This window comes from Lithobates pipiens, unplaced genomic scaffold, assembly GCF_037356315.1.
Source record: "Lithobates pipiens isolate NorthernLeopardFrog02 unplaced genomic scaffold, aLitPip1_a1.2 Scaffold_23, whole genome shotgun sequence".
NCBI classification, from domain to species: Eukaryota; Metazoa; Chordata; class Amphibia; order Anura; family Ranidae; genus Lithobates; species Lithobates pipiens.
Window position 1 is genome coordinate 170,322,122 of NW_027507785.1, and position 24,644 is coordinate 170,346,765.

At 39.6% G+C, this 24,644-nt stretch overlaps 1 protein-coding gene across 2 annotated transcripts in view; it reads left to right on the forward strand.

Annotated features, from left to right (window-relative positions):
- Positions 1-23,570, forward strand: part of KIFAP3 (kinesin associated protein 3) — a 115,297-nt gene extending 91,727 nt beyond the window's left edge. For both annotated transcript variants that reach the window (XM_077452600.1, XM_077452599.1), the window contains exons 17-20: positions 2,216-2,301; positions 5,911-6,100; positions 9,660-9,759; positions 21,672-23,570. In XM_077452600.1, coding sequence (XP_077308726.1) covers positions 2,216-2,301; positions 5,911-6,100; positions 9,660-9,759; positions 21,672-21,780 — 485 coding nt within the window. In that variant the 3' untranslated portion in view covers positions 21,781-23,570. The remainder of the gene's footprint in view (positions 1-2,215; positions 2,302-5,910; positions 6,101-9,659; positions 9,760-21,671) is intronic.
- Positions 23,571-24,644: the final 1,074 nt, after the last annotated feature.

Genomic DNA, 24,644 nt, shown 5'->3' on the forward strand with positions numbered 1-24,644 from the left:
TTCCTTTTGAGATGACAGCCATGAGACTAATTTGATGCCATGTGCGGCATATGGTCTGAGCACTGACAAGCTGACCCCCCACCCATTCAACCTCTGCAGCAATGCTGGCAGCACTCATACGTCTATTTCCTAAAGACAACCTCTGGATGTGATGCTGAGCACGTGCACTCAACTTCTTTGGTCGACGAATGACGAGTCCTGTTCTGAGTGGAACCTGTCCTGTTAAACTGCTGCATGGTCTTAGCCACCATGCAGCAGCTCAGTTTCCGGGTCTTGGCAATCTTCTTATAGCCTAAGCCATCTTTATGTAGAGCAACAATTCTTTTTTTCAGATCCTCAGATAGTTCTTTGCTATGAGGTGCCATGTTGAACTTCCAGTGACCTATATGAGAGCATGAGAACGAAAAGACCAAATGATAATGTGTGTGCTTCAAAGAGTCCAAATCATGGTGATTGGTTAATGACAATAAGCATAAAAGTTCATAGTAGTGATGAATCTTGTAAATAAATATCTATGTAGTAAAAATGATGTTGATCTTCCTGACTAAACAGTCATGCAATGCTCACAGAGCTCTTACCTCCCAAGTGAATAGAAACCTTCAGCCCTACCAATAGGTACCTAACAACAAACAGCCCAGCTGAAAAAAATGAACACAGTGGTGCCTACCCTGCTGTTTATGTCCGCACGCATAAATATTGTGAATCCTTCCCTCGACATTTGGAAAGGTGCTTTGGGATTTTTTTTTTTCCTGATATATCTGCCATGCGTAGTTTGAAAGCACACCTCTATTGTTAAACCATGTTTTTCCATGCATTTTATATTGTTTATCCTTTGCTTTCTTTAACAGAACATAACCCCCATTATTCTCCCGAGAAAGCCTTTATTGGGCAAAACAAGTTGGGAGTCATTCTGTGAAATATTCATAGACCAGTGTTGGATTTAGTACATTATTCATCAAGGGGTTAATGTTCTGTATGGTTTCCTAAATAAACATGCAATGCTTTTTTTAATGATTTAACCAGGGGTAAATATATCCAATTTGGTGTCTTCTAATGCAGCATTCATGGAATAAAATTGATTTTATGTGAGTTGCAGTGTCTGTATGTGAGACCACCCACCTTAAAAGTCTGTCAGTTTGATTGTCTTGGGTTTTCCCAGGAAATACATTATTTATGATTACTGCCACATTTGTACAATGTCCCCAAACCAGTGAAGCCAATTATAGTGTCCCCAAACCAGTGAAGCCAATTATAGTGTCCCCAATCAACAACACCCCAGTCCCAGTGTCAGAGAGCAATTGACAGGCAGTGATTAAGCATATCGCCTCCTCACTGCCTTTGTCCTGCCTTATTTCAGTTTTCACCACTTTTTACCTATTCTGTCTGCCTTAGTTATAATATTGTCTAACCCTCTCTCTTTTTGCAGTAGCACACAGACCAGCTATGTTTTTCCTCTTGGCCGGAGGCTTATGTTGGAGAAAGCCCAGCGTTAGTGTTCTTAGCCCATTCATCAGATAGCTATCGGTGAGGCATCCTACACTGAATTTTAGAGGACTCGTTGATTCCTGTTCTCTTTCTTCGCTTTAAAAAACCTTATAAAGAGAGAAATACAGGGGCTTCCATTGCAGACACCTTTTTTGCTAGTTTTCAAGCTGTAATGTTGACAAAATATCTTTAGTGCTTTCTGAGTAAAATACATGGAACTGCTACACACATACAGGTGTTCTTTAATGTTTGTTCCATGTCAGTAACTGTACTAACATTGTAGACCCAAGCATAACAGGCATTTCCAGGAGGAGTTCAGCACTACCCACCATGGAGTTTCTTGCATGACAGGGTTTCTTAAAAAAAATAAAAAATAAATGTGCACCTCACAACCGCATCCTAAAGAATTGCATTTCCACCATACGTTCTTATTCCAGCCTACTGACTCACCTTCTAATAATGCCAGAGTCAGCATGCCAGTCCCCAAAACATGTCAGCAATCTTTTTATGAATAGATGGATGACATCAGGTCTAAATGAAATAAGTGCTAATTATGTGGCATGTTGGACACAGTATTAGGGGGTAAATGAAATTCCGAATTGGCTACAAAACATTCAAGATGCTCCTCAAAGCCTAATGAGGTGGCAAATAGGACACAAATTGTAGTTTCTATACAGCAAAATGTGTTCAACGAATGGTGTATTCAATTTTCCTTAACATTTTAATGCAGAGGCTCCTGCTTACCTGATAGATTTAATGCATGATAAAAATGCAGAGATTCGAAAAGTGTGTGATAACACTCTTGATATCATAGCGGTAAGTGCGTCAACTTATAAGCAATTTGCTCTGTAATTACTGTTAGAATAATATGGATGATAGCATTTCTACATCATTTTACAAGACAGCTACTAATGACCAAGGCTGGCTATTAGGTAAGCCCAAGGCAAGGGCTTAATTTAGATGAGGTTTGAACAAAGTGAGTTGATCGGCCAGGATGGAAAACTATTGATCGTTTCACATTGATAACCATCACTGGGATACTTTGTACATAAATTTATTTGTATTTCAGCCAATCAGATTATGCGATTACATGTTGAAAACAGAGATGTGATTGATAATCTACAATCAAAATTTACTTCTCCTTGTGTAACATTTCGATTGAATGGGCTGGCTACCATTATGCCCATGAACGTACACATTTTCATTTTGGTGAGGGGGGAGGGCCAGGACTGTATAACCTCTTTCTGCAGTCTTGGGGCGTCACCATCTCTCTTCTCACAATGTACCCAAGGTACTTTGCTTCCCCCATGTCTCGGGGTTCACTGTAAATCCCACTCTACTCAAAAAATCTAACACTGCCTGGACTTTGGGTAAATGGGATTCATAGCATAACATGTGGCTCACCTGCCATTTTGGGAGAAAGACACTTTCTCCTGGGTGGCTTCTGTTAAGGTTTTCTGCCAATATCCCTTTGTAAAGTCCAGAACATGGGATAAGCGATACATTCTGACATCTCATTAAGCTTCTGGAAATCATTGCAGAACCACAGAGTGCTGATGGACTTGGGAAACAACACAGTATGGCTTGACCACTTGGTCGGAAGTCAGATCCTGCATTGCTGACTGTGGCAGCTGATCTGATAGCTTCATTAATGTACTCACTGTATGAAACAGCTGTTGTCACTCCCAGGTGGGTCAGAGTCCCAAGTTTCTGGTGGACATAGATCTTGGCATTCTCAGGAGTGAAGTCATAATATGCCTTTTGTGAGTTTCCTGACAATATGGGAGCAATTAGGCCAGCCCATTTGTCTTGGGGCCATCCTTCTTGTTCTTCTGTCCTGATCTTGTCAGGAATGCCTCCATGTTGCCTATAGGTGTCGGCTTTTGTAAAACATGGCAGTGACTTTGAGAAAGTGATTATATAGTCTTGGAGTCCTTATTTGTGCTAATGTGGTTTCACTTATGACAGTTATGTGGGCCTCTGTGTTCCTGCACTGGGCCTCCATATTTTGTGCTACATTGGCCAGGTGTTACTTTGCAGCCTGCTTCTGTTCATTGTCAGTCATAAACAGTTGCTTTAATATTTCTAGTCAACAGGAGGGTATTGTTCCCCTAAACATTCATTTTCAAAGCCTGACTGCAGTAGTTGTGAAGTTTGGGGGTCAGCAAGATCGCAGTACACTGGCTTTGTGAAGCATCATACACCTTACTAGTTTACTAAACCTAAATAGTTTTTACAGGAGCTAAACAAATAAAGTCTACATTAATAAAAAGGGGGAAAATTCCTGGTTCTTTCTTAGTATAGTCCCATCAGCATAACAGAATTGAATGCTTACTTCAGCATAACGGAGTCCATGATGGATGGGTACTACAGATAACCGTTAACAGAAGAGGTTTCTGGCTTGTGTTTTCAATCTCACACAGGTGTAACCATCAGCAGTCCTACCTAGAAATCTCTTCCCTGCCTCCTTATCAGCACTCTGCTTCATTAACCCCTGCTGTGTCTTTTAAAGGGCTCAGTACCTGCCACATAAAGAGAGGAGATGCATACATGCCATCCATGACGCACCTTTTTTGTTATTAAATTTGTATAACTTGTTCCACTGAAAGACTCGCCTATTATGGTAATCACAAGAGGTAACCACTATATCCCTATCTTGACACTAACAATCCCCTATGTATGTATTGATTATGGATCCTGAACACTTATACTGTTTCCAAGGCCTGAGCTCACAACAGTGCATAGGAGACCCTAACTCTCTACCCTACCCTTTCCCCTTTCATTCCCCTTTGGTTAAATTTATTATAGGAAGGACATATCATGGGTCAGCATTGCATGTGTCATATATTGGATAAGAAATACTAGCTATACTATCCTTCCAAAAGTGCAGAGGAGAATGGGCTTTCCAGATACTGTAATATATTATGAGGCTTCCCACCTTACCAGAATAATGGAGTGGTGTGTAATGTCTGACCCTAAACTGTGGGTTGACCTAGAACAAGCGACGGTGGATCCTGTATTAGCGGGCTTACCCTGGTGCCCTAGGCAAACTTGCCCTACACCGATTACTACGCACCCTACAGTTGGGCCGACTTTACGGGTAGCTAACTGTCCATTTCAGACGCTGCCTACTCTATCTCCATCCTCGAGTCTCCTCGCCCCGGTGTTGGGGTCCCATGCATTCCTACCAGGCCTGACTGACCCAAAATTTACGATGATTCGTCGGCAGAACGTTTTTAGGCATCTACATTTCACGGTTGCTAATAAGCTTACATCCAAACGAGAATTGGAGGCCCGCGTTCACATGGATTTCAACTTTTTCAGGAGGGCACAATGGAGTGCGTACCTACATTCACTACCTGAGGGACATCAAAACCTACGGCAACTTACACCAGTTGAACAGATCTGTTAGATGGGTCCCAGCTTCCTCACTCTTTCACACTTCTACACTCACCTGACAAACCAAGGGGACATTGCCGACTTGACTTTTTTTGCAACAATGGGAAAGTGACCTGCAGGATACCTTCTCTCAACCTCCGAAAGAAAAAATGATACTATTTGCACATTAAGTTTCTCTTGCAAGCAGATATCAGGAGGGAGGTTATAAGCTTCTCACACGGTGGTATAAAACCCCTGTTGAGCTACATAGGATCTATCCCCAAGTTTCCAAGATGTGTTTTGTGGCTGTGGAGAATCTGTGGGAACCCTTTTTTTTGTATATCTTCTGGGAAAGCCCAAAATTAAACGGCTTTTGGTCCGAGGTAGAATCTATGATTTTAAAACACTGACTGGGGTCTCACTCAATAAAATTCCAGCCGCTTTTCTGCTGAACGATACTCCTCTATCTAACTAAAAAGTTAAAAATCCAATGGTCCATGAGATAGCTGACTTATGCTTGCAAGTATTCAGCCAGCTTATTCCAAGGAACCCCTAAGCATACCTCATAAGACACTAAGCCTGATAATTGTCATTAAAAAGAAGAGGTGGAATCCCCTGACAAAACCTAAAGCTTTCTAAGGATAATATTTTTCATAAAACACTTCACATTAATTAAAATTTAAAATCAAAATTAAAATTGGGAGATATGGGCAAGTCTTGCAGAGGAAAGGAGTAACAGTTTGTCCTGATCTTATTCAACAGTGGACACATTCTAAACATTGTCAAGTCCTAAATTCTCGGTCTTGTTGCATTGAGGATATATTTTGTTCCAGCACGATTTCTGTTAGAATTTGATTATTTTTGCTGTTATGTTGACTTGTTCTGCTTTGCATATTTCCTATGAACTGTATGGAAGATGCAATGTCAGGCACTTTCCATACTTTTTAGGTCTTTCTTAGTACTGGCCTTCTACAGCTCAGTTTACATCTTTAGGTGTATATGTAATGCGTGTAAACATTTCTGATAATTTTATTTCATTCTCTTTAGGAATATGATGAAGAATGGGCAAAAAAGATACAGAGCGAGAAGTTTCGCTGGCACAATTCTCAGTGGCTTGAAATGGTGGAGAGTCGCCAGATGGATGAAAATGAGCAATATTTATATGGTGATGAGCCTATTGAACCATTTATCCATGAAGGTGACATTCTAGAGAGACCTGATTTGTACTATAGTGCAGGTAAATAAAATATGCATTAAATAACGATTAATGGAGCAGACTTATTAAAAAATAGTTTAAATAATATGTTATTGAAAATGTTAGTTTGCCTCATATGGAGTTTGTCATTGCTGAAACCTTTTTTGAAAATGCTAGTTGCCGTCCTATCTCTGACAGTGCATCTGGAAAGTATGCACAGCGCTATACTTTTTCCACATTTTGTTATATTACGGCGTTATTCCAAAATGTATTAAATTCATTATGTTCCTCCAAATTCTACAAACAATACCCCATAATGGTAACGTGAAAGAAGTTTGTTTGAAATCTTTGCAAATTTATTAAAACTAAAAAAGGAAAAAAATATGTACATAAGTCTTCACAGCCTTTGCTCAATTCTTTGTTGAAGCACCTTTGGCACCAATTACAGCCTCAAGTCTTTTTGAGTATAATGCTACAAGCTAGGCACACCTATTTTTGGGCAGTTTCTCTCATTCTTCTTTGCAGGACCTCTCAAACTCCATCAGGTTAGATGGGGAATGTCTGTGCATAGCCATTTTCTGATCTCTCCAGAGATGTTCAATCGGGTTCAAGTCTGGGCTACTCAAGGACATTCACAGCGTTGTTATCTTGCCTGTGTACTTAGGATCGTTCTGTTGGAAGATGAACTTTCGCCCCAGTCTGAAATCCAGAGCGCTCTGGAGAGGATTTTCATCAAGGATGTCTCTGTACATTGCTGCATTCATCTTTCCATAGACCCTAACTAGTCTTCTAGTTCCTTATCACTCAAAAACATCCCCACAACATGATGCTGCCACCACCATGCTCCACTGTAGGGATGGTATTGGTTAGGTGATGAGTGGTGCCTGGTTTCCACCAGACATGACGCTTGCCATTCAGGCCAAAAAAGTTCAATCGTTGTTTCATCAGACCAGAGAATATTTTTGCTCATGGTCTGAGAGTCTCTCAGGTGCCTTTTGGCAAACTCCAGACGGGCTATCATGTGCCTTTTACTGAGGAGTGGCTTCCGCTGGCCACTCTACCATACTGGCCTGATTTGTGGAGTGCTGCAGAGATGTTTGTTGTTCTGGAAGGTTCTCCTTTCTCCACAGAGAAATGTTGGAGCTTTGTCATAGTGACCGTCCGGTACTTGGTCACCTCCCTAAGGCCCTTCTCTCCCGATTGCTTCCTAGAGCGGGCCGGGCTGCCCGCTCTAGGAAGAGTCCTGGTAGTTCCAAAAGAGTTCCATTTACGGATGATGGAGGCTACTGTGCTCATTGGGACCTTCAATGCTTCAGAAATTTTTCTGTACCCTTCCCAAGATCTGTGCCTCGATACAATCCTGTTTTAGAAGTCTACAGATAATTCCTTGGATTTCATGGCTTGGTTTGTGCTCTGGCATGCACTGTTAACTGTGAGGCCTTATATAGACAAGTGTGTGCCTTTTCAAATCATGTCCAATCAACTGAATTTACCACAAGTGGACTTCAATCAAGTTGTAGAAACTTCTCAGTGGAAACCGGATGCACCTGAGCTAATTTTTGAGTGTCATGGCAAAAGCTGTGAATACTTGTGTACATGGGATTTTTTTCCTTTTTTTATTTTTAATAAATTTGCAAAGATTTCAAACAAACTTCTTTCATGTTGTCATTATGGGGTATTGTTTGTAGAATTTTGAGGAAAATAATTATTTTAATCCATTTTGGAATAAGGGTTTAACATAACAAAATGTGGAAAAAAGCACTGTAAATACTTTCTGGATGCACCGTTTTTGAGTCCGTGAAAGAAACATGCAGCAAATTAAATCGGAATGATCCTCACCTTGTTTAAATAAATAACATAAGAAGTATTGAAGCCATTTAATTAGCATGTGTACATTGATGGCCAAAACCTCCCTCTCTTTAAATGCATTCCTCCCGTCTGATGACCAGCATGTAAGATGTTACAAGTTCTTGACTCAAAAAGCATACATTTATGTTAACTAAAATGTTTGTTTTTGGGTAATATATGAGCTTGGTATGCAGACATAGCTTCAATTTAGAGTTCTGGTATACCTCCTATTCTACAGTACATTTTGGGTATCTGGGTAAAACAATTGCAGCTGAAAGCATTTTATTCCTTTTTCCTATCTATCATATCGTGGCCTCCCTACAAACACCAGCTATAATGCTGTTTTATATTGTGCCACAATTGCAACTTGTTTACCTTAAAGTGATTGTAAACCCTCACCTTATAAAACATCCCATTCAGTTTAAAATATAAATCAAAGGCAAAACATTTGTGTATAGATATAAAAAAACATTATAAATACCTTTTTTTTTTATCCTTTTTTTTTATTTTTTATTTTAATTTTTTTATAAGTGATCACATACCCTCTGTTCTAGGCTGCATAAGAAATGGGAGGAGAGGCAGAAGCACACTGAGCTTCCCAGTGAAAGGCTGTGATAGGGGTGTGTGTCAGGACAAGTCTAATCATTGCAGGAGAGCAGGCTGAGTTCCCAGCATAGCTAGAGAACTGACCACGCTGTGCTCTGATTTACAGCTGTTCAGGGGCCCTGGGCTTTAGCACAATGCTGGAGGCTATTTACAGCACACACTCATTGTGGTAGCATAATTATTAATGTGGAATGTATGCTTCTTGATAAGTTGTAATGAGTAAAGTTCTGCATTAAAATATTTTTTTAGATTTGCAGCAGTCATTTATTATGCATCCGTTCAAAATTGTTCACTTTTTGCATCCATCTTTATTCTTTTTCTTTAAAATTAGTAACTTTAGCTAAATGATTTCTTTAGTTAAAGGTTTTGTTGGTGATTCTACTTTTAACCATTAGAATTCTCTTTCATCAATAAACCAGTATTCTTTGCATCTAGTTTTAGTATTTTTTTTTGTATACAGTATTTATTAGAGAACATGTTTCCCTTTACCAACATTTACTCATTACTGTGTAAATAACACGTATGCCAGTTTAGGATAAAGGGATTGTAAAGTTAATTTTTTTATTTTTTTAAAATAACAAACATGTTATACTTACCTCCACTGTGCAGCGCGTTTTGCACAGAGTGGCCCAGAACCTGCTCTTCTGGGGTCCCTTGGCGGCTGTCTCGGCTTCTTCCCGCAGGTACTTCTCACGTTCATGCGAGCTCCCTCGCATGGTGAGAAGCACCTGTGGACACGCTCCCGTTATACAGCTGGCGGCTATAGCCCCCCGCTGTATCACACGGCCCCGCCCCCCGGTGCTCCACGTCATGGATGTGATTGACAGCAGCGCAAGCCAATGGCTGCGCTGCTTTCCATCCACTCCAGCCAATCAGCGGCCAGGCTGAGTGGCGAGGAAGGACGGCGGGGGCGAGCGCGGGATTTTCGAGGGGTGAGGTAAGTAAAACGGGGGGCTGGGGGCGCAGGCACTGTCAGATGTTTTTTCACCTTAATGCATAGAATGCATTAAGGTGAAAAAACATTTACCTTTACAACCCCTTTAAGCCTAACCTTAAAAATGTTGCTGAAAGAGTTGTGAAAATCTAGTTTATATAGAAAAAGTAAACTTTCATATACATTTTATATATGTTCTGTTTTCTCTCCTAGAAGGATTGATGCCTCCTGAAGTTGCAGTGAGCCCAGACTTTTTCAATGATTATCAGCTGCAAAATGGAGACCTTGTTGGTCAGCACTCATTTAGCACTGGGTTAGTATCTCAATATATGCTTTGTTGCTCTCTCCGTATCTGTTTGCAGCTACTGTATGTATATCCTAGTATGCAAAGCAAGCTGTTTAATGGAAGATCATTGTGTAATACACAAATGTTCACAGCAGCTTGGTTTGGAAATGTTCTCCCCATTACTTTACCCCATGTCTGAGCACAAATAGGTCATGAACACTTTTGGTTTCCCTTTTTCATGCACAATGTTGATTACAAAAAGTTAAATTATTAAGATATTGAAAGTTTCTTCAAGACAATGTATAGTGGATTTGTACAGACTTTATTTAATATTGTGGTCAGCAAATAAAAATAAAAATATTGGATAAATGTGAAATGGTGCATACTATAATTATGCAATATTCTATCTTGATAAGATGAAGTAATAATTTAGGTTGAGGCATTAAGAACTATATTGTTTTTTTCTAAAGAGCCGATTGGTTTGCAATTCTGGGAGATGGCTTGAACAGTAGGGAAATGTAGTATATCTCATTTTAAAAGGAAGAGCTCACAAACTGAAGCTACCGGTAAATGTGTGTTTTTTTTTTTTTTTTTTTGGTTTTGTTTTATACTTTAACACCCAGAGGTCAACAATTTGACATTGATTTAAATAGTTTTTGTTATTAATAATGTTTAATAGGTATACTGTATCTATTATAATATTAAATCATATTGGATACAATGTTTATGTAGGTAATTTCAATAAGCACACACTGAGCTGTAAATAGTAGATTCAGTATGGAAAAGGTTTGGCATTAAGTTGGGGAATCACCGTAAACCAGCATTTTTCAACCAAGGTGCCTCCTGGGTTCTTCAGGGATGACTTGGCAAATTACCTAAAGATTGTCCCAAATTGCCCAAAAATTGTGTACAAGCCAGTGGTGGATTAACATGCTTTTTGTTACACACAGCCACAGGTTTTCATTGTGTAACCTTACCCTAGGCACTGTGCAGGCCAGGTGCCAGCATCCTAACAACTGCAGATGTAATTGGTTAATAAGGAGGACATTGAGCACATGCACAGCTTCAGTGCCTTGAAATAGTATTCATACCACATTTTGTCATGTTACAACCAAAAATTTAAATGGGTTTTATGTGATAGACCAACACAAAGTGGCACATACCGTATATACTCGAGTATAGGCCGACCCGAATATAAGCCGAGGCCCCCAATTTACCCCCAAAAAACTGGAAAAAATTATTGACTCGTGTATAAGCCGAGGGTGAGACATGCCTGTCCATCCCTGTGTGTCCGTCCATCCCTGTGGGTCCATCCATCCCTGTGTGTGTGTCCATGCATCTGTGTGTGTGTGTGTGTGTGTGTGTGTGTCCATGCATCTGTGTGTGTGTGTGTGTGTGTGTGTGTGTGTCCGTGCAGCCTACCTGTGTCCAGCCTGCCTGCCGTCCAGCCTGCGTCCCGTCCCGGCCCGGCCCGTCCCGTCCCGAGCCGAGCCTCCGTCCTTCAGCTCTTCGTCGGCGGCCATTCTAGGATTCAAAAGCCGCGCCTCCGTCGGTGATAGGCGGAACACTCAATTTCCCACTGACTGCTGTTCCGCCTATCGGATGTCCGTGATAGGCGGAACACTCAATTTCCCAGCAGCCTGTGTTCCGCCTATCACGGGCATCGTCTCATCCTCGTCCGTAGTACGAGGATGAGACGATGCCCGTGATAGGCGGAACACAGGCTGCTGGGAAATTCAGTGTTCCGCCTATCACAGGCGAAGGCGGAGCCGGAGGCGCGGCTTTTGAATTCTAGAATGGCCGCTGTCTGTCTGCTCGACACGCTGATCGAGCGGGCAGACAGCGATGACTCGAGTATAAGCCGAGGGGGGCACTTTCAGCCTCAAAAAAGAGGCTGAAAATCTCGGCTTATACTCGAGTATATACGGTAATTGTGAACTGGCAGGAAAATATAAATAATTTTTTTACAAATAAATATGTGAAAAGTGTAGCATGCATTTGTATTCAGCCCCTCTGGGTCACTACTTTGTAGAACCACCTTTCGCTGCAATTACAGCTGCAAGTCTTTTTGGGGATGTCTCTACCAGCTTTGCACATCTAGAGTGACATTTTTACCCATTCTTCTTTTCAAAACTGTCAGATTGGATGGAGAGCTTCTGTGAACAGCAATTTATAAGTCTTGCCACAGATTATCCATTGGATTTAGGTCTAGACTTTGATTTGGCCATTGTAATACATACATGTACTTTGATCTAAACCATTCCATTGTAGCTTTAGCTGTATGTTGAGGGTCATTGTCCTGCTGGATGGTGAACCTCAGCCCCAGTCTCAAGTCTTTTGCAGACATAACAGGCTTTCTTATAAGATTGCCCTGTATTTTGGCTCCTTCCATCTTCCCATCAACTCTGACCAGCTTCTCTGTCCCTGCTAAAGAAAAGTATCGCACAGCATGCTGCCACCACCATGTTTCACAGTTGGGATGGTGTGTTTTGGTGATGTGCAGTTTTAGTTTTCCGCCACATATAGCATTTTGCTTTTAGGCCAAAAAGTAAAATTTTGTTCTCATCTGACCAGAGGACCTTCTTCCACAAGTTTGCTGTGTCCCCCACATGGCTTCTTGCAAACTGCAAATGGGACTCCTTATGGCTTTCTTTCAACAATTACTTTTTCTTTTTGCCACTCTTTTTATAAAGGCCAGATTTGTGGAGTGCACGACTAATAGTTGTCCTGTGGACTGATTCTCCCACCTGAGCTGTGGATCTCTGAAGCTCCTCCAGAGTTAACATGGGCCTTTTGGCTGCTTCTCTGATTAATGCTCTCCTTGCCCGGCCCGTCAGTTTAGGTGGACGGCCATGTCTTGGTAGGTTTGCAGTTGTGCCATTCTCTTTCCATTTTCAGATGATGGATTGAACAGTGCTCTTTGAGATGTTCAAAGCTTGGGATATTTTTTTTTAATAACCTAACCCTGCTTTAAATGTCAAAACCATATCCCTGACCTGTCTGGTGTGTTCCTTAGCCTTCACGATGCTGTTTGTTCGCTAATGTTCTATAAAAAAAAATCTCTGAGGGCTTCACAGAGAACAGCTGTATTTATACTGAGATTAAATTAAAAACAGGTGGACTCTATTTACTAATTAGGGGACTTCTGAAGGCAATTGGTTCCATTTGATTTTTAGTAAGGGTCAGTTCACACTGGGACAACTTGTCAGGCAACTTAGCCGCCTGAAAGTCGCGTCCCGTTCTGTACTATGGAGCCATTCTAATCGGAGCGACACAAGTCGCTCCTACTTAGAAAAATGTTCTTGTACGACTTTGGGGGCGACTTGCATTGACTTCTATAGAGAAGTCGTTTTGCAAGTAACCGCATCGGTCGGGTCCAGGTTGCCTGAGGCATGCGCGCTGCAAGTCGTGCTGCCTCAGAGTGTACCGGACCTAAGGGGTATCAGAGTAAAGGGGCCTGAATACAAATGCACGCCACATTTTTCACATATTTATTTGTAAAAAAAAAAAATTAAAACCATTTATCATTTTCCTTCCACTTCACAATTATGTGCCACTTTGTGTTGGTCTATCACATAAAATCCCAATAAAATGCATTTGTTTTTGGTTTTAACATAACACAAATGTGGAAAGTTTCAAGGGGTGTGAAAACTTTTTTCAAGGCGCTGTATGTTTATGGATGCTGCTGCCATATGGAAAACCATTAGCTTTGTTTTTTACATTTTACAATAGGGTGCCTCGAGATCGTCGATCATTTTAAATGGTGCTCTGACTGGAAAAAGGTTAAGAAACCCTGCCTCAAAGAAAAATGCAAATCAGTGCTTAAAGTATAGTTAAAGGCATGTTTTTCATTTTGTGAGAAAGAACAGACAGGAAAGGTGGGTTCACATCTTTGCAGTTTGCTTTTCAACTGTTTATGCAGTGCTTTTTGTGGTACGTTTTGCATTTCTTGTGCTTTTTGTTTTTATGCCAATTTTTTGCCGGGCAGATTAAAAAAAACACAATTTGCAACAAAAACGCACTAGATGCTTTTCTGCAGTTTCTCCATGAACTGTAGTATGTTTCTGCAAAAAGTACCAAAAAACGCATATTTGTGAACCAGGCCGCATAAAAACCTGACAGGTGTTCTAATCCCTCTCCACTCTGTCCAAAACTAAAAAAAAAGTTTCCCTGTAGTCATACTTTACCTTCCACAAATAATTTTGGTATTTGCTTGTGTGCCTAAGATTTTAGGACTTGGGTGCTTGTTCAGAAATCTGAAGGCTCTTGCAGGCCAAATATGCACACATAGCAAAAGAAAAGTACAGTATAGCCTTGCAACCAAATTTCAACAAACTCTTCCATAGCTATACGACAGTGATATAACAAATCGGTGTTCTATCTGGCTAAACAGCTGGCATGAAAATATGGGGCATCTCAGGGTAACACAAAGATCAGGTAAGAAGCTAGAAGTATTCAGTGAGCCTAGGCTCACACATGCACCGCATTGCAAGTGCGCTGTGTTTGCGATCTGCTGCAGGCTTCAAAACAAAGTTAACAGCACCCCAAACACAATGCGGTTTGCCTGCACAAATCAACCATTTAATGCGATTGTGGTGCTGCTGCAAAAAAGATGCCCACAATTCTTCTGAAAATGAATGGGCTGAAATCGCACCACACTGAACCACATGTGAATGTCTTCTTACAACAAAGTTCTAATTGTCAAATGATCTTCATCATTATATTTTTTGACATGCATACTTCAGTGCTGTGTGGTTTATAATATGTTGAGAGAGCCACAATAACTAATCTAATGTTAAAAGGGATATCTCCAAGCAGGGGCTAAATGGATTTATCTGTTAAAAACTTTAAAGCTGGCCATACATGGATTGAAATTTGAGGAACTGACCAAATGTCAATCCATGTATGGGTAAACTGGTTGTGCACAAGCCAATCTTTCGACTCACTTGTGCACAACCAGCCTGTTGGTAAATGTTTTCTCGATCAGTACCACCAGCTATAGTCGCCAGTGCTTGTGAATGTATTCTGACAGCAGGGGAAATCTCCCCGCCATCAGAATACAATTGCTTAGTAGGAGGGATTCAAGTAATTTTATTTTGTTTAACCAGGGGCTTCAATGAAAGAAAATGACCCGTGTATGGCCAGCATAACACCTGCTGAATTGAACATAAACATTTATTCAATGGGTTTTTGTTTCTAATGATTATTAGGTGTGTGTATATATGCAGTTGTGCTCATATGTGCTCATAAGTTTAAATACCCTGAATATGATATGATAGAGAATGATAACATAAAAACTTTTTTCACTTATGGTTAGTGTTTGGATGAAGCCATTTATTATCAATCAACCGTGCTTACTCTTTAAATCATAATCATAACAGAAACTACCCAAATGACCCTGATCAAAAGTTTACATACCCCAGTTCTTAATACCGTGTATTACCCTTTTTTACATCAATGACAGCTTGAAGTCTTTTGTGGTATTTGCGGATGAGGCTCTTTATCTTAGATGGTAAAGCTGCCCTTTCCTCTTGGCAAAAAACCTCCAGTTCCTGTAAATTCTTGTGCTGTCTTGCATGAACTGCACAATTGATATCTCTGCAGAGTGGCTCAATGATATTGAGGTCAGGAGACTGAGATGGTCACACCAGAACCTTCACTTTATTCTGCTGTAGCCCATGACGGATCGACTTGGCCTTGTGTTTTGGATTATTGTCATGTTGGAATGTCCAAGTACGTCCCATGCGTAGCTTCCTGGCTGATGAATGCAAATGTTCCTCCAGTATTTTTTGATAACTTACTGCATTCATCTTGCCATCAATTTTGACAAAATTGCCTGTGCCTTTGTAGCTCACACATCCCCAAAACATCAGCAGTCCACCTCCGTGTTTCACATAGGAATTGTGTACCTTTCATCATAGGCCTTGTTGACTCCTCTCCAAACGTAGTGTTTATGGTTGTGGCCAAAAGGCTAAATTTTGGTCTTATCACTCCAAATTACTTTGTGCCAGATGGTTTGAGGCTTGTCTTTGTGCTGTTTGGCATATTGTAATGGGATACTTTGTTGCATTTGCGTAGTAATGGCTTTCTTCTGGCGACTCGACCATGCAGCCATCTTTTTTTTAAATGCCTCCTTATTGTGCATTTGAAACATCCACACCACATGTTTTCAAAGAGTCCTATATTTTACCTGAAGTTATTTGTGGGTTTTTCTTTGCATCCTGAACAATTTTCCTGGCAGTTGTGGCTGAAATTCAACAGAACCCCTCATTTTCCACTTCTTGATTAGAGTTTGAACACTGCTGATTGGCAATCTCAATTCCTTGGATATCTTTTTATATCCGTTTCCTGTTTTATACAGTTCATCTAACTTTTCCCACAGACCCTTTGACGATTCTTTTTCTTTCCCCATGACTCACAATCCAGACACCTCAGGGCAGGACTGGAGCACTCATTGACCTTTTATACACGCACACGAATTACAAGCAAACAGATCACAGATGAGGATGGTTACCATTTAATAGCCATTCAAAACCCTTTGTGTCAGCTTCTGTGCATGTTATCAGGCCAAAATCACCAGGGCATGTAAACTTTTGATCAAGGTCACCTGGGTAGTTTCTGTTGTAATTATGATTTAAAAAGAGTAAACAGTTGATTAATAATAAATGGCTTCAGCCAAACAATAACCATGAGTGAAAGAAATGTTTTTGTGTTATCATTCATATTCTCTGAAAAATGGCCAAGAAATCATAAATTCTGCCAGGGTATTTAAACTTATGAACACAACTGTTTAGTGGAGTGTGTTAATCCACTCATCAGGAGCAGCAATGTCTTGATCTAAAAAAGAAACCATAAAGAGTGTCTGGGTCACAACAATTTTGGAGAAGGAGGAGATATAATAGGAAAGATTTATGATGTAAACAATACTCACAGCCGCCATAAGGAGATGTCATATTGGAAACTGGAAGCTCCCCTAGGGGTGTCTTGTCCGGGAGCTGTGACAGAGTGTGGCACACGCAGGCCCAAGAAATGGCCAAGAAATCATCAATTCTGCCAGGGTATTTAAACTTATGAGCACAACTGTGTGTATGTATATGTAATATATATATATATATATATATATATATATATATATATATATATATATATATATATATAAAATATATATATATATATATATATATATATATATATTACATACACACACATACATACAGTTAGGTCGATATATATTTGGCCACAGACGCAGATTTTCGACTTTAATTCAAGGACTTGAATATAAATATCAAGTGCAAATTTTAGGAACTGCAACCATTTTTATACACAGTCCCCTAAATGTAATTGGACAAATGAATATAACCATAAAGTGTTCATTTTTTTATATTTTGTTGAGAATCCTTTACTGGCAATGACTGCCTGAAGTCTGGAACCTATGGACATTACCATAGACTGAGTTTCCTCCTTTCTGATGCTTTGCCAGGCTCTAACTGCAGCTGTCTTCAGTTGTTTTTTGTTTGTGGGTCCTTCTGCCTCTAGTTTTGCCTTCAACAAGTGAAATGCATGCTCAATTGGGTTCAGATCAGGTGATTTATTCGGCCATTGCAGAATATTTCACTTATTTTCCTTCAAAAGCTCCTGGGTTGCTTTTGCGTTGTGTTTTAAATCATTGTCCATCTGTACTGTGAAGTGCCCTCCAATCAACTTTGCTGCATTTGACGGAATCTGGGCTGACAGTATATCTCTAAAAACTGCACAATTCATATGGCTGCTTCTGTCACATCATTAATAAACACCAATGACCCAGTACCACTGGAAGCCATGCATTCCCATGCCTCCACCATGTTTTACAGATGACGTTGTGTGCTTTGGATCATGAGCTGTTCCAAGAATTCTCCACACTTTTTTTTTCTTCTCGTCATTCTGGTACAATTGAATCTTAGTTTCATCTGTCCAAAGACTGCTTTTCCAGAACTGGTCTGGCTTTTTTAGACGTTTTTTTTTTTTTTAGCAAAGTCTAATCTGGTTTTTCTATTCTTCAGACGTATGAATGGTGTGCACCTTGTGGTGAATCCTCTGTATTTTCTCTCGTGAAGTCTTCTCTTGATTGTTGACCTTGACAATGATACGCCCACCTCTTGGAGATTCTTTCACTTGATTGTCTGGATGTTGTAAATGGGTTTATGTTTGCCATAGAGAGGATCCTGCGATCATACACCACTGTTGTCTTCCATGGACATCCAGGCCTTTTTATTTTGATGCGCTTACCAGTGTGTTCTTATTTCCTTAGAATGTACCAAACTGTTGATTTGGCCACTCCTAATTGTTGCTGCTATCTCTTTGATTTCTTTCATTTTTGAAGCCTTACAATGGCCTGTTTTACTTGCATGGACAGCTCCTTTGAACGTATGATGTAGGTTCACGACAATAGATTCCAAATGCAAATTACACACTTAGAATCAACTCCAGACCTTTTAATTTATGAGGAATTAACAAAGGAGTAGGCAGTGGTCATGAAACAACTTTTGATTCAATTGTCCAATTACTTTTGGTCCCTTTAAAAAAGGGGGAGATGGCTATTAACAGCTGTAATTCCTAAATGCTTCCTCTGATTTGGATGTACATACCCTCAAATCTGAAAGAGTGTGCACTTTCAGCCCATATCGATTATATAACTAGCTTGAATATATTTGAGTAAATATATCTCTCAGAAGGTGAAAAAAAGAAAAACTAACAGTCACAATGCAAAAATCACCTTGTGGCGCTACAAAGAATAAACACTGTTAAATAGCAGTGTACTACAGTGCCCAAAACTGCACTGCGTGAAAATTATAAATGCATGTGCATCAATACAGTACAATAAACAATGAAGTGAATTGTGATTAAATAGCAATCAAAAAAATCACAATCAAAAAATCACATAAAAGTGATAAAGTGAAAATGTGACAAAACATAAATAAAGCAAATAAACACAATATTTTTCTGCTACAAATAGTGCTCTAATGGAAATGTGCAGTTCCAAAATAAATGTATTCTTAAAGTTCGATCTTCAATCAGACACAATTATTGAAGAGCAATAACTGTGATGGTAGCATTAGTTCAAAACCTCCTTTTCAGTGAAAGTTCTATGCCAAAGTGTCCATAAACCGCAAAGCCTCCACCACACCCTTGGTGTTCGTGCCCCCCTTGTTTAGAACACTCACCAGCAGTATTGCCCAGCACTCTCGTGTCGGGCAAAAATCGCTTATAATGTATACAGATGATAACTGTTTCTCCAGCCAATTCTTGTGAAAAACTTCGCAGCAGAGGGTAATCAATTAATATCTCAGAGATACTTTGGCCACTATGACTCTCAGTCCTTGAATCAACTGAGTTGATTCAAGGACTGAGAGTCATAGTGGCCAAGGTATCTCTGAGGCCGCGTACACACGCGGGGACTGTCCGCTCAACTTTGTTCGTCAAACAGTTTCAGCGGACAGTCCGCTCAAAATTAGCATGGACGGACTTGGCTACACACGACGAACGAACAGTCCGCTGAAACCGTGCGCGATGACGTGAACGGCACGTACGACGGGACTAGAAAAAGACGTCCTATACACTGCAATGCAAACTTCGGCGTGTAAATCCTTTCTGAGCATGCGCGGAACTTAGTTTGACGAACAAGCCTACACACGAGGGGACTGTTCGCTGAAACAAAGTTTCAGCGGACAGTTTTTCGGAAATTCCGAAAAACTTTGTTCAGCAGACTGTTCGCTGAAACTGTCCGCTGAAAGCCCACACACGAGCGGACTGTCCGCCGAAACACTGTTCAGCGGACAAAGTTGAGCGAACAGTCCCCGCATCTGTACGCGGCCTCAGATATTAATTGATTACCCTCTGCTGCGAAGTTTTTCACAAGAATTGGCTGGAGAAACAGTTATCATCTGTATACATTATAAGCGATTTTTGCCCGACACGAGAGTGCTGGGCAATACTGCTGGTGAGTGTTCTAAACAAGGGGGGCACGAACACCAAGGGTGTGGTGGAGGCTTTGCGGTTTATGGACACTTTGGCATAGAACTTTCACTGAAAAGGAGGTTTTGAACTAATGCTACCATCACAGTTATTGCTCTTCAATAATTGTGTCTGATTGAAGATCGAACTTTAAGAATACATTTATTTTGGAACTGCACATTTCCATTAGAGCACTATTTGTAGCAGAAAAATATTGTGTTTATTTGCTTTATTTATGTTTTGTCACATTTTCACTTTATCACTTTTATGTGATTTTTTGATTGTGATTTTTTTGATTGCTATTTAATCACAATTCACTTCATTGTTTATTGTACTGTATTGATGCACATGCGTTTATAATTTTCACGCAGTGCCGTTTTGGGCACTGTATTACACTGTTATTTAACAGTGTTTATTCTTTGTAGCGCCACAAGGTGATTTTTGCATTGTGACTGTTAGTTTTTTTTTTTTTTCACCTTCTGAGAGATATATTCTATTATTTAAGTGGCAGCTGGGGAGAGGGGGGTGTTTGAGCGCTGTGATGATATACTAGACGGGAGGCCATTAATAGTATATCTTGAGTTTTTTATATTTGAGTAAATACCTGGAAAAATATTGTGTACAAATATATATGGACTTAACTGTGTATATATGTATGTGTATAATATAATATAATATTTATATATATATATATATATATATATATATATATATATATATATATATATATATATATATATATATATATATATATATATATATATTTATTATTATTTTTTGTATTTTGTCTTGGACAATATTGTGATGTATGTAATGTTAGTAGGCGACATACAGAGATGCAATTATAGTAGTATGTTAGATATGGAAAGCGAAGACATAGTAAATGACAGGGTAAAGGGGGTATAATACTATTGAACATCTTTTCTCTATTCCTTGAGAAAGTCTGTCTTGAGAAAGTCTAGAGAACACTTTGGGACGGGGTTAAAAGTGTTCCTATATTATAGAATGCTGCAAAGCTGTGCATTGACAGTAGGTTTTGTTTAGATTAGCAGGGGTGAAAAGATAAGATGGTTTAGTAGCAGCTTCAAATGTGAGTAGTTGTAAGATTAGTGTTAATAGGTCAAGTATTGTGTATGCTGTCACAACCCTTGTTTTTCAAGTTTAACAAGCATATTTGTACTACTTCCTGAATGCCTTCTTAAAAATTATACCACTGATGTTCTTTTTAAATTTTGAAATGTGAGCTGTAAGCGATCAATATTTTGCTTTTAAAAAAAGAGGTGAAAAAGTATTTACCACCTTGGAACTTTTCTTACTTTTTTTTGTCATGGGATATTCATTCACAGTTAATACTTTTTTTTACACTAATTAAGGTGTAGCTACGTCCAGTCAAAACTTTTTTCTTCGTTTTGGACATTTGGAAAAGGTTAGAACCCATGTCATGTTTTTTCTGCTTTTCAGATCTCTCTTTTAGAGAGATTAAGCTTGACATATACATTTTAACAGAAATATACTCTTTAATGTCAAAGTGAAAACAGATCTCTACAAAAATACTTCAGTTCATTACGTCGTAGAAACACAAAATAATGGATTGCATAAGTATGCACCATTTTCTATCACGCTCTGCTATGTATCACTGATTAAATGAAACATCCAATGGTTTGCATGAGCAAACAAAAATCACGCAACCCCTATAAAAGGCATATCGGAGTGTTGATGGTTGTTCTTTTTGCACAGTTTAACGAGATTTCAGACGACCTGCTGCATCTCCCAGAGGCCTCTGCGTAATAATCCTGGGACTTGGGCCAGAAATGGCTTGTCATGAACCCCTTCCGCACATCTATTCAATTTATTTTATTATAGAGATAAAAAGAACTGAAACAAGATGTGCAAAATATTTATCGCACAACAAAAAAAGTTAGTAACATGCTGTTTCTGTTTTCTTGTAGACTTGGTGTTGATAATTTTGGACAACCGGCTGGTATACCTGGACGGCCTACAACAGCATATGGCTATCGTCCTGATGAACCCTATTACTATGGACTTGGAGCACGATAGTGATTGCCAATCAAACTTAAGCTACTGTTAATGACTAAGCCTAGGAGTAAAGCATGCCATTATCCTAACTCTTTGTTATGATTACATACATTTGTTTGCAATATACATTTTAGTGTTTCACTAATGCAGTGATTCACTTCAGCAAGGTTTGTTAAAGTGGATGTAAACCTGGATTTTTTTTTTTTTAATGACGACTAAATGGTACCGTAGAGGATGTCAAGTCATCTGTGCCAAATCTTGCCACAAAGAGTTAATCTAGCTCTGAGCAATCCTCTTGTGTTTTTTTTAGTAAGATAAAAAACAACACACAGAAAAGTTTGTGTCACCACATCCCCTGCTGCTGTGACTGACATCCGATTACTTTATCTCATGAATGAACATGAGAGCAGAGAGTGTGTTACGATTCCAGCTTTACATCCCTCCTCCTTTCTTCTCCAGCTGTCCCAGGATTGGCTGCTCCACACCTCAGCATGATTGGGCTTGCTGAAGTCATGTGGTGCCTTTCCTGAGTTTAACTGGCTGTTAATCATCATGGGGCGTGATCCTTGAGATCAGCAGAAGAGTAGTGTGACTGAGGAGGATATTAACGGTGTAGGAGAGTATACAGGTGGGAGGGGAGTCTTGTGACGTCACAACTCCGTCCACCAACCTTCGGCAAAGAGACTCACCCACCGTTTCAAGAGTTTTGCGGGGCTCCTACTGCTGAAGGGGCTGACATTTGCAAGGTAGGGATACTTGCAGGAGGCTTGCATGTGTGTGTATATATACAGTAATACTGTGGCATTAGTTTATACTGGGTGAGTGATGGGTTTACGTCCACTTTAAGTTAAGCTTCCCTTTTGCCAACTAGTATGAAACACATCTTGTAATCAGACAAGAGGAACAGACGTAGCTTGACTGCAACAGCCTAGGAAACGTGTAATTAATAACTTATCCTGAAGTGCAGTGTATTCTATATTTATTGTTACATTAATACTATTCTTTTATAAGGGGCCTGAATTATTTCAATGTATTGTATTTATTAACAATTTGAAAACAATGATAATGGTAAAAGAACATCACTTGTGGCAGAAAGCACACTTTTACATTTTGGTATCTGATTTGCTGTTAGCTATAGATGACACTTTTTCTTACAATGAGTACTGGTAGTTTGCTAGGATTCTTCTTATTCTGTTTATTACCTTCTGAGATACACCATTTAGTGCATGACTAGGTCTCTATCTACTGAATAAATAACATGGGCTATGACAAAGCTAATCGGTTTCATTTTTGGCTTCTGTAATGCTGTAAACAAATACCAGTAACAGGAGGTAGTGCGCGGAGATGCAAGCAGTGGTCCTTCCTATGAGGAGCCCATACTACGACAATGCTAATGAAGGTGGAAAAGAGAGGATGTGGCATCTCTTTTGCTGTTCTACTTATTTCCTGAATACTAAACAATTGCTGTGGGACAGTTCTATAATGTAGCTTCTGCTGTGGGACAATTCCATATTGTATGCAAAACAATGCAGCAAATAGAAAAGAACATTAGCATTATGCCTGGTAAAGTACTAATTTTACTCCATTGTGGGAATATTCAAAGTAGGTTTTACCTGGTATACAGTATATGGACACACACACACAAATTCATAGAGATGCCAGTAATTGTGTTGGTCTACAATAATATACTCTGAAAACTTTTTTTATTTTAATGCAATCTTAACTATTAAGTCAATGTATTCTTTGACTATTATCGCAAGTATATTGTGTATAACAGTATGTTCTTTGTGTAAAATAAACATTTACTACTCGTGGTGATTTTATGTCTGCAATAAAAAAAAAGTCTTACAAAACTAAAAGAAAAATACACATCCTAGTGCCAATGTGAAAAGCTATTACGGGGAAATGCTGATTAGTTTCTTTATAAAAATACTGGCGGTCCCCTCGTTACAAACATCTGACTTACAAACGACTCCTACTTACAAGCGGAGGGAGACAACAGGAAGTGAGAGGAAATTTCTCCCTAGTAAGGTAAATTCACTCCTGTAAGAGTTATTATGGGGAAAAAGGTACCTTCACTGATTCTTTATTACCATGGCTTGTTTCCACAACAACCCAACATTTTCAAAAAAATCCAGTTGTCATTGGGACAGAAAGTGAGGTGAAATCTTTTGAACAGGGGCACAGACAACAGAAAAAAACATTACAGGGGCGATAACCCTTCCCTATGCTATCCATAAAGCTTAAAAATATTTTTTTTTGGCTGGAGCTACACTTAAAAATGTACCTGTGCCGACTTACAAACAGATTCAACTTAAGAACAAACCTAGAGACCCTATCTTGTTTGTAACCTGGGGACTGCCTGTACCTGGATCATATACTACACCTGACGAGAGAATCCTAGCTGATAGATCACTAATTTACAAGGTGTAGGCAGTGGTCTGAGTGAAGCTGCTGGTGTGTGAGATGATGTCCTCTGTCATAGTATGTACCTCATGCACACTGGACATTTTAAACACAGTTGTTAGGAGCCTCTGTTTTTCTTTTATTTTTCTGCCTCTAAACGTCCCTGCATCTTTGCCTGTGTGTCCATGCACAGATAGGCATTTAAAGGCAGAAATAAAACCTGCAACCAGCGCATCCAGCAGCAGCAGCATTTTGGCAGAAAAAAAAGTATTTGACGTGTGTAAACACATCTATACATGTTTTAACACTAGGTGCATTTAGCACCTGAGCATTAATTAATTTCAGTGGCCAGAGTAAATTGTTGTTCTGGCCAATGAAATTAGTGGCCAAGCGCCTGCCAAAATGCTACTGCACGGAAAAATGGCATCTAGGAGAGGTGGCAAAATGCCCAGTGTGCATGAGGCCTAAAACAGAATAGG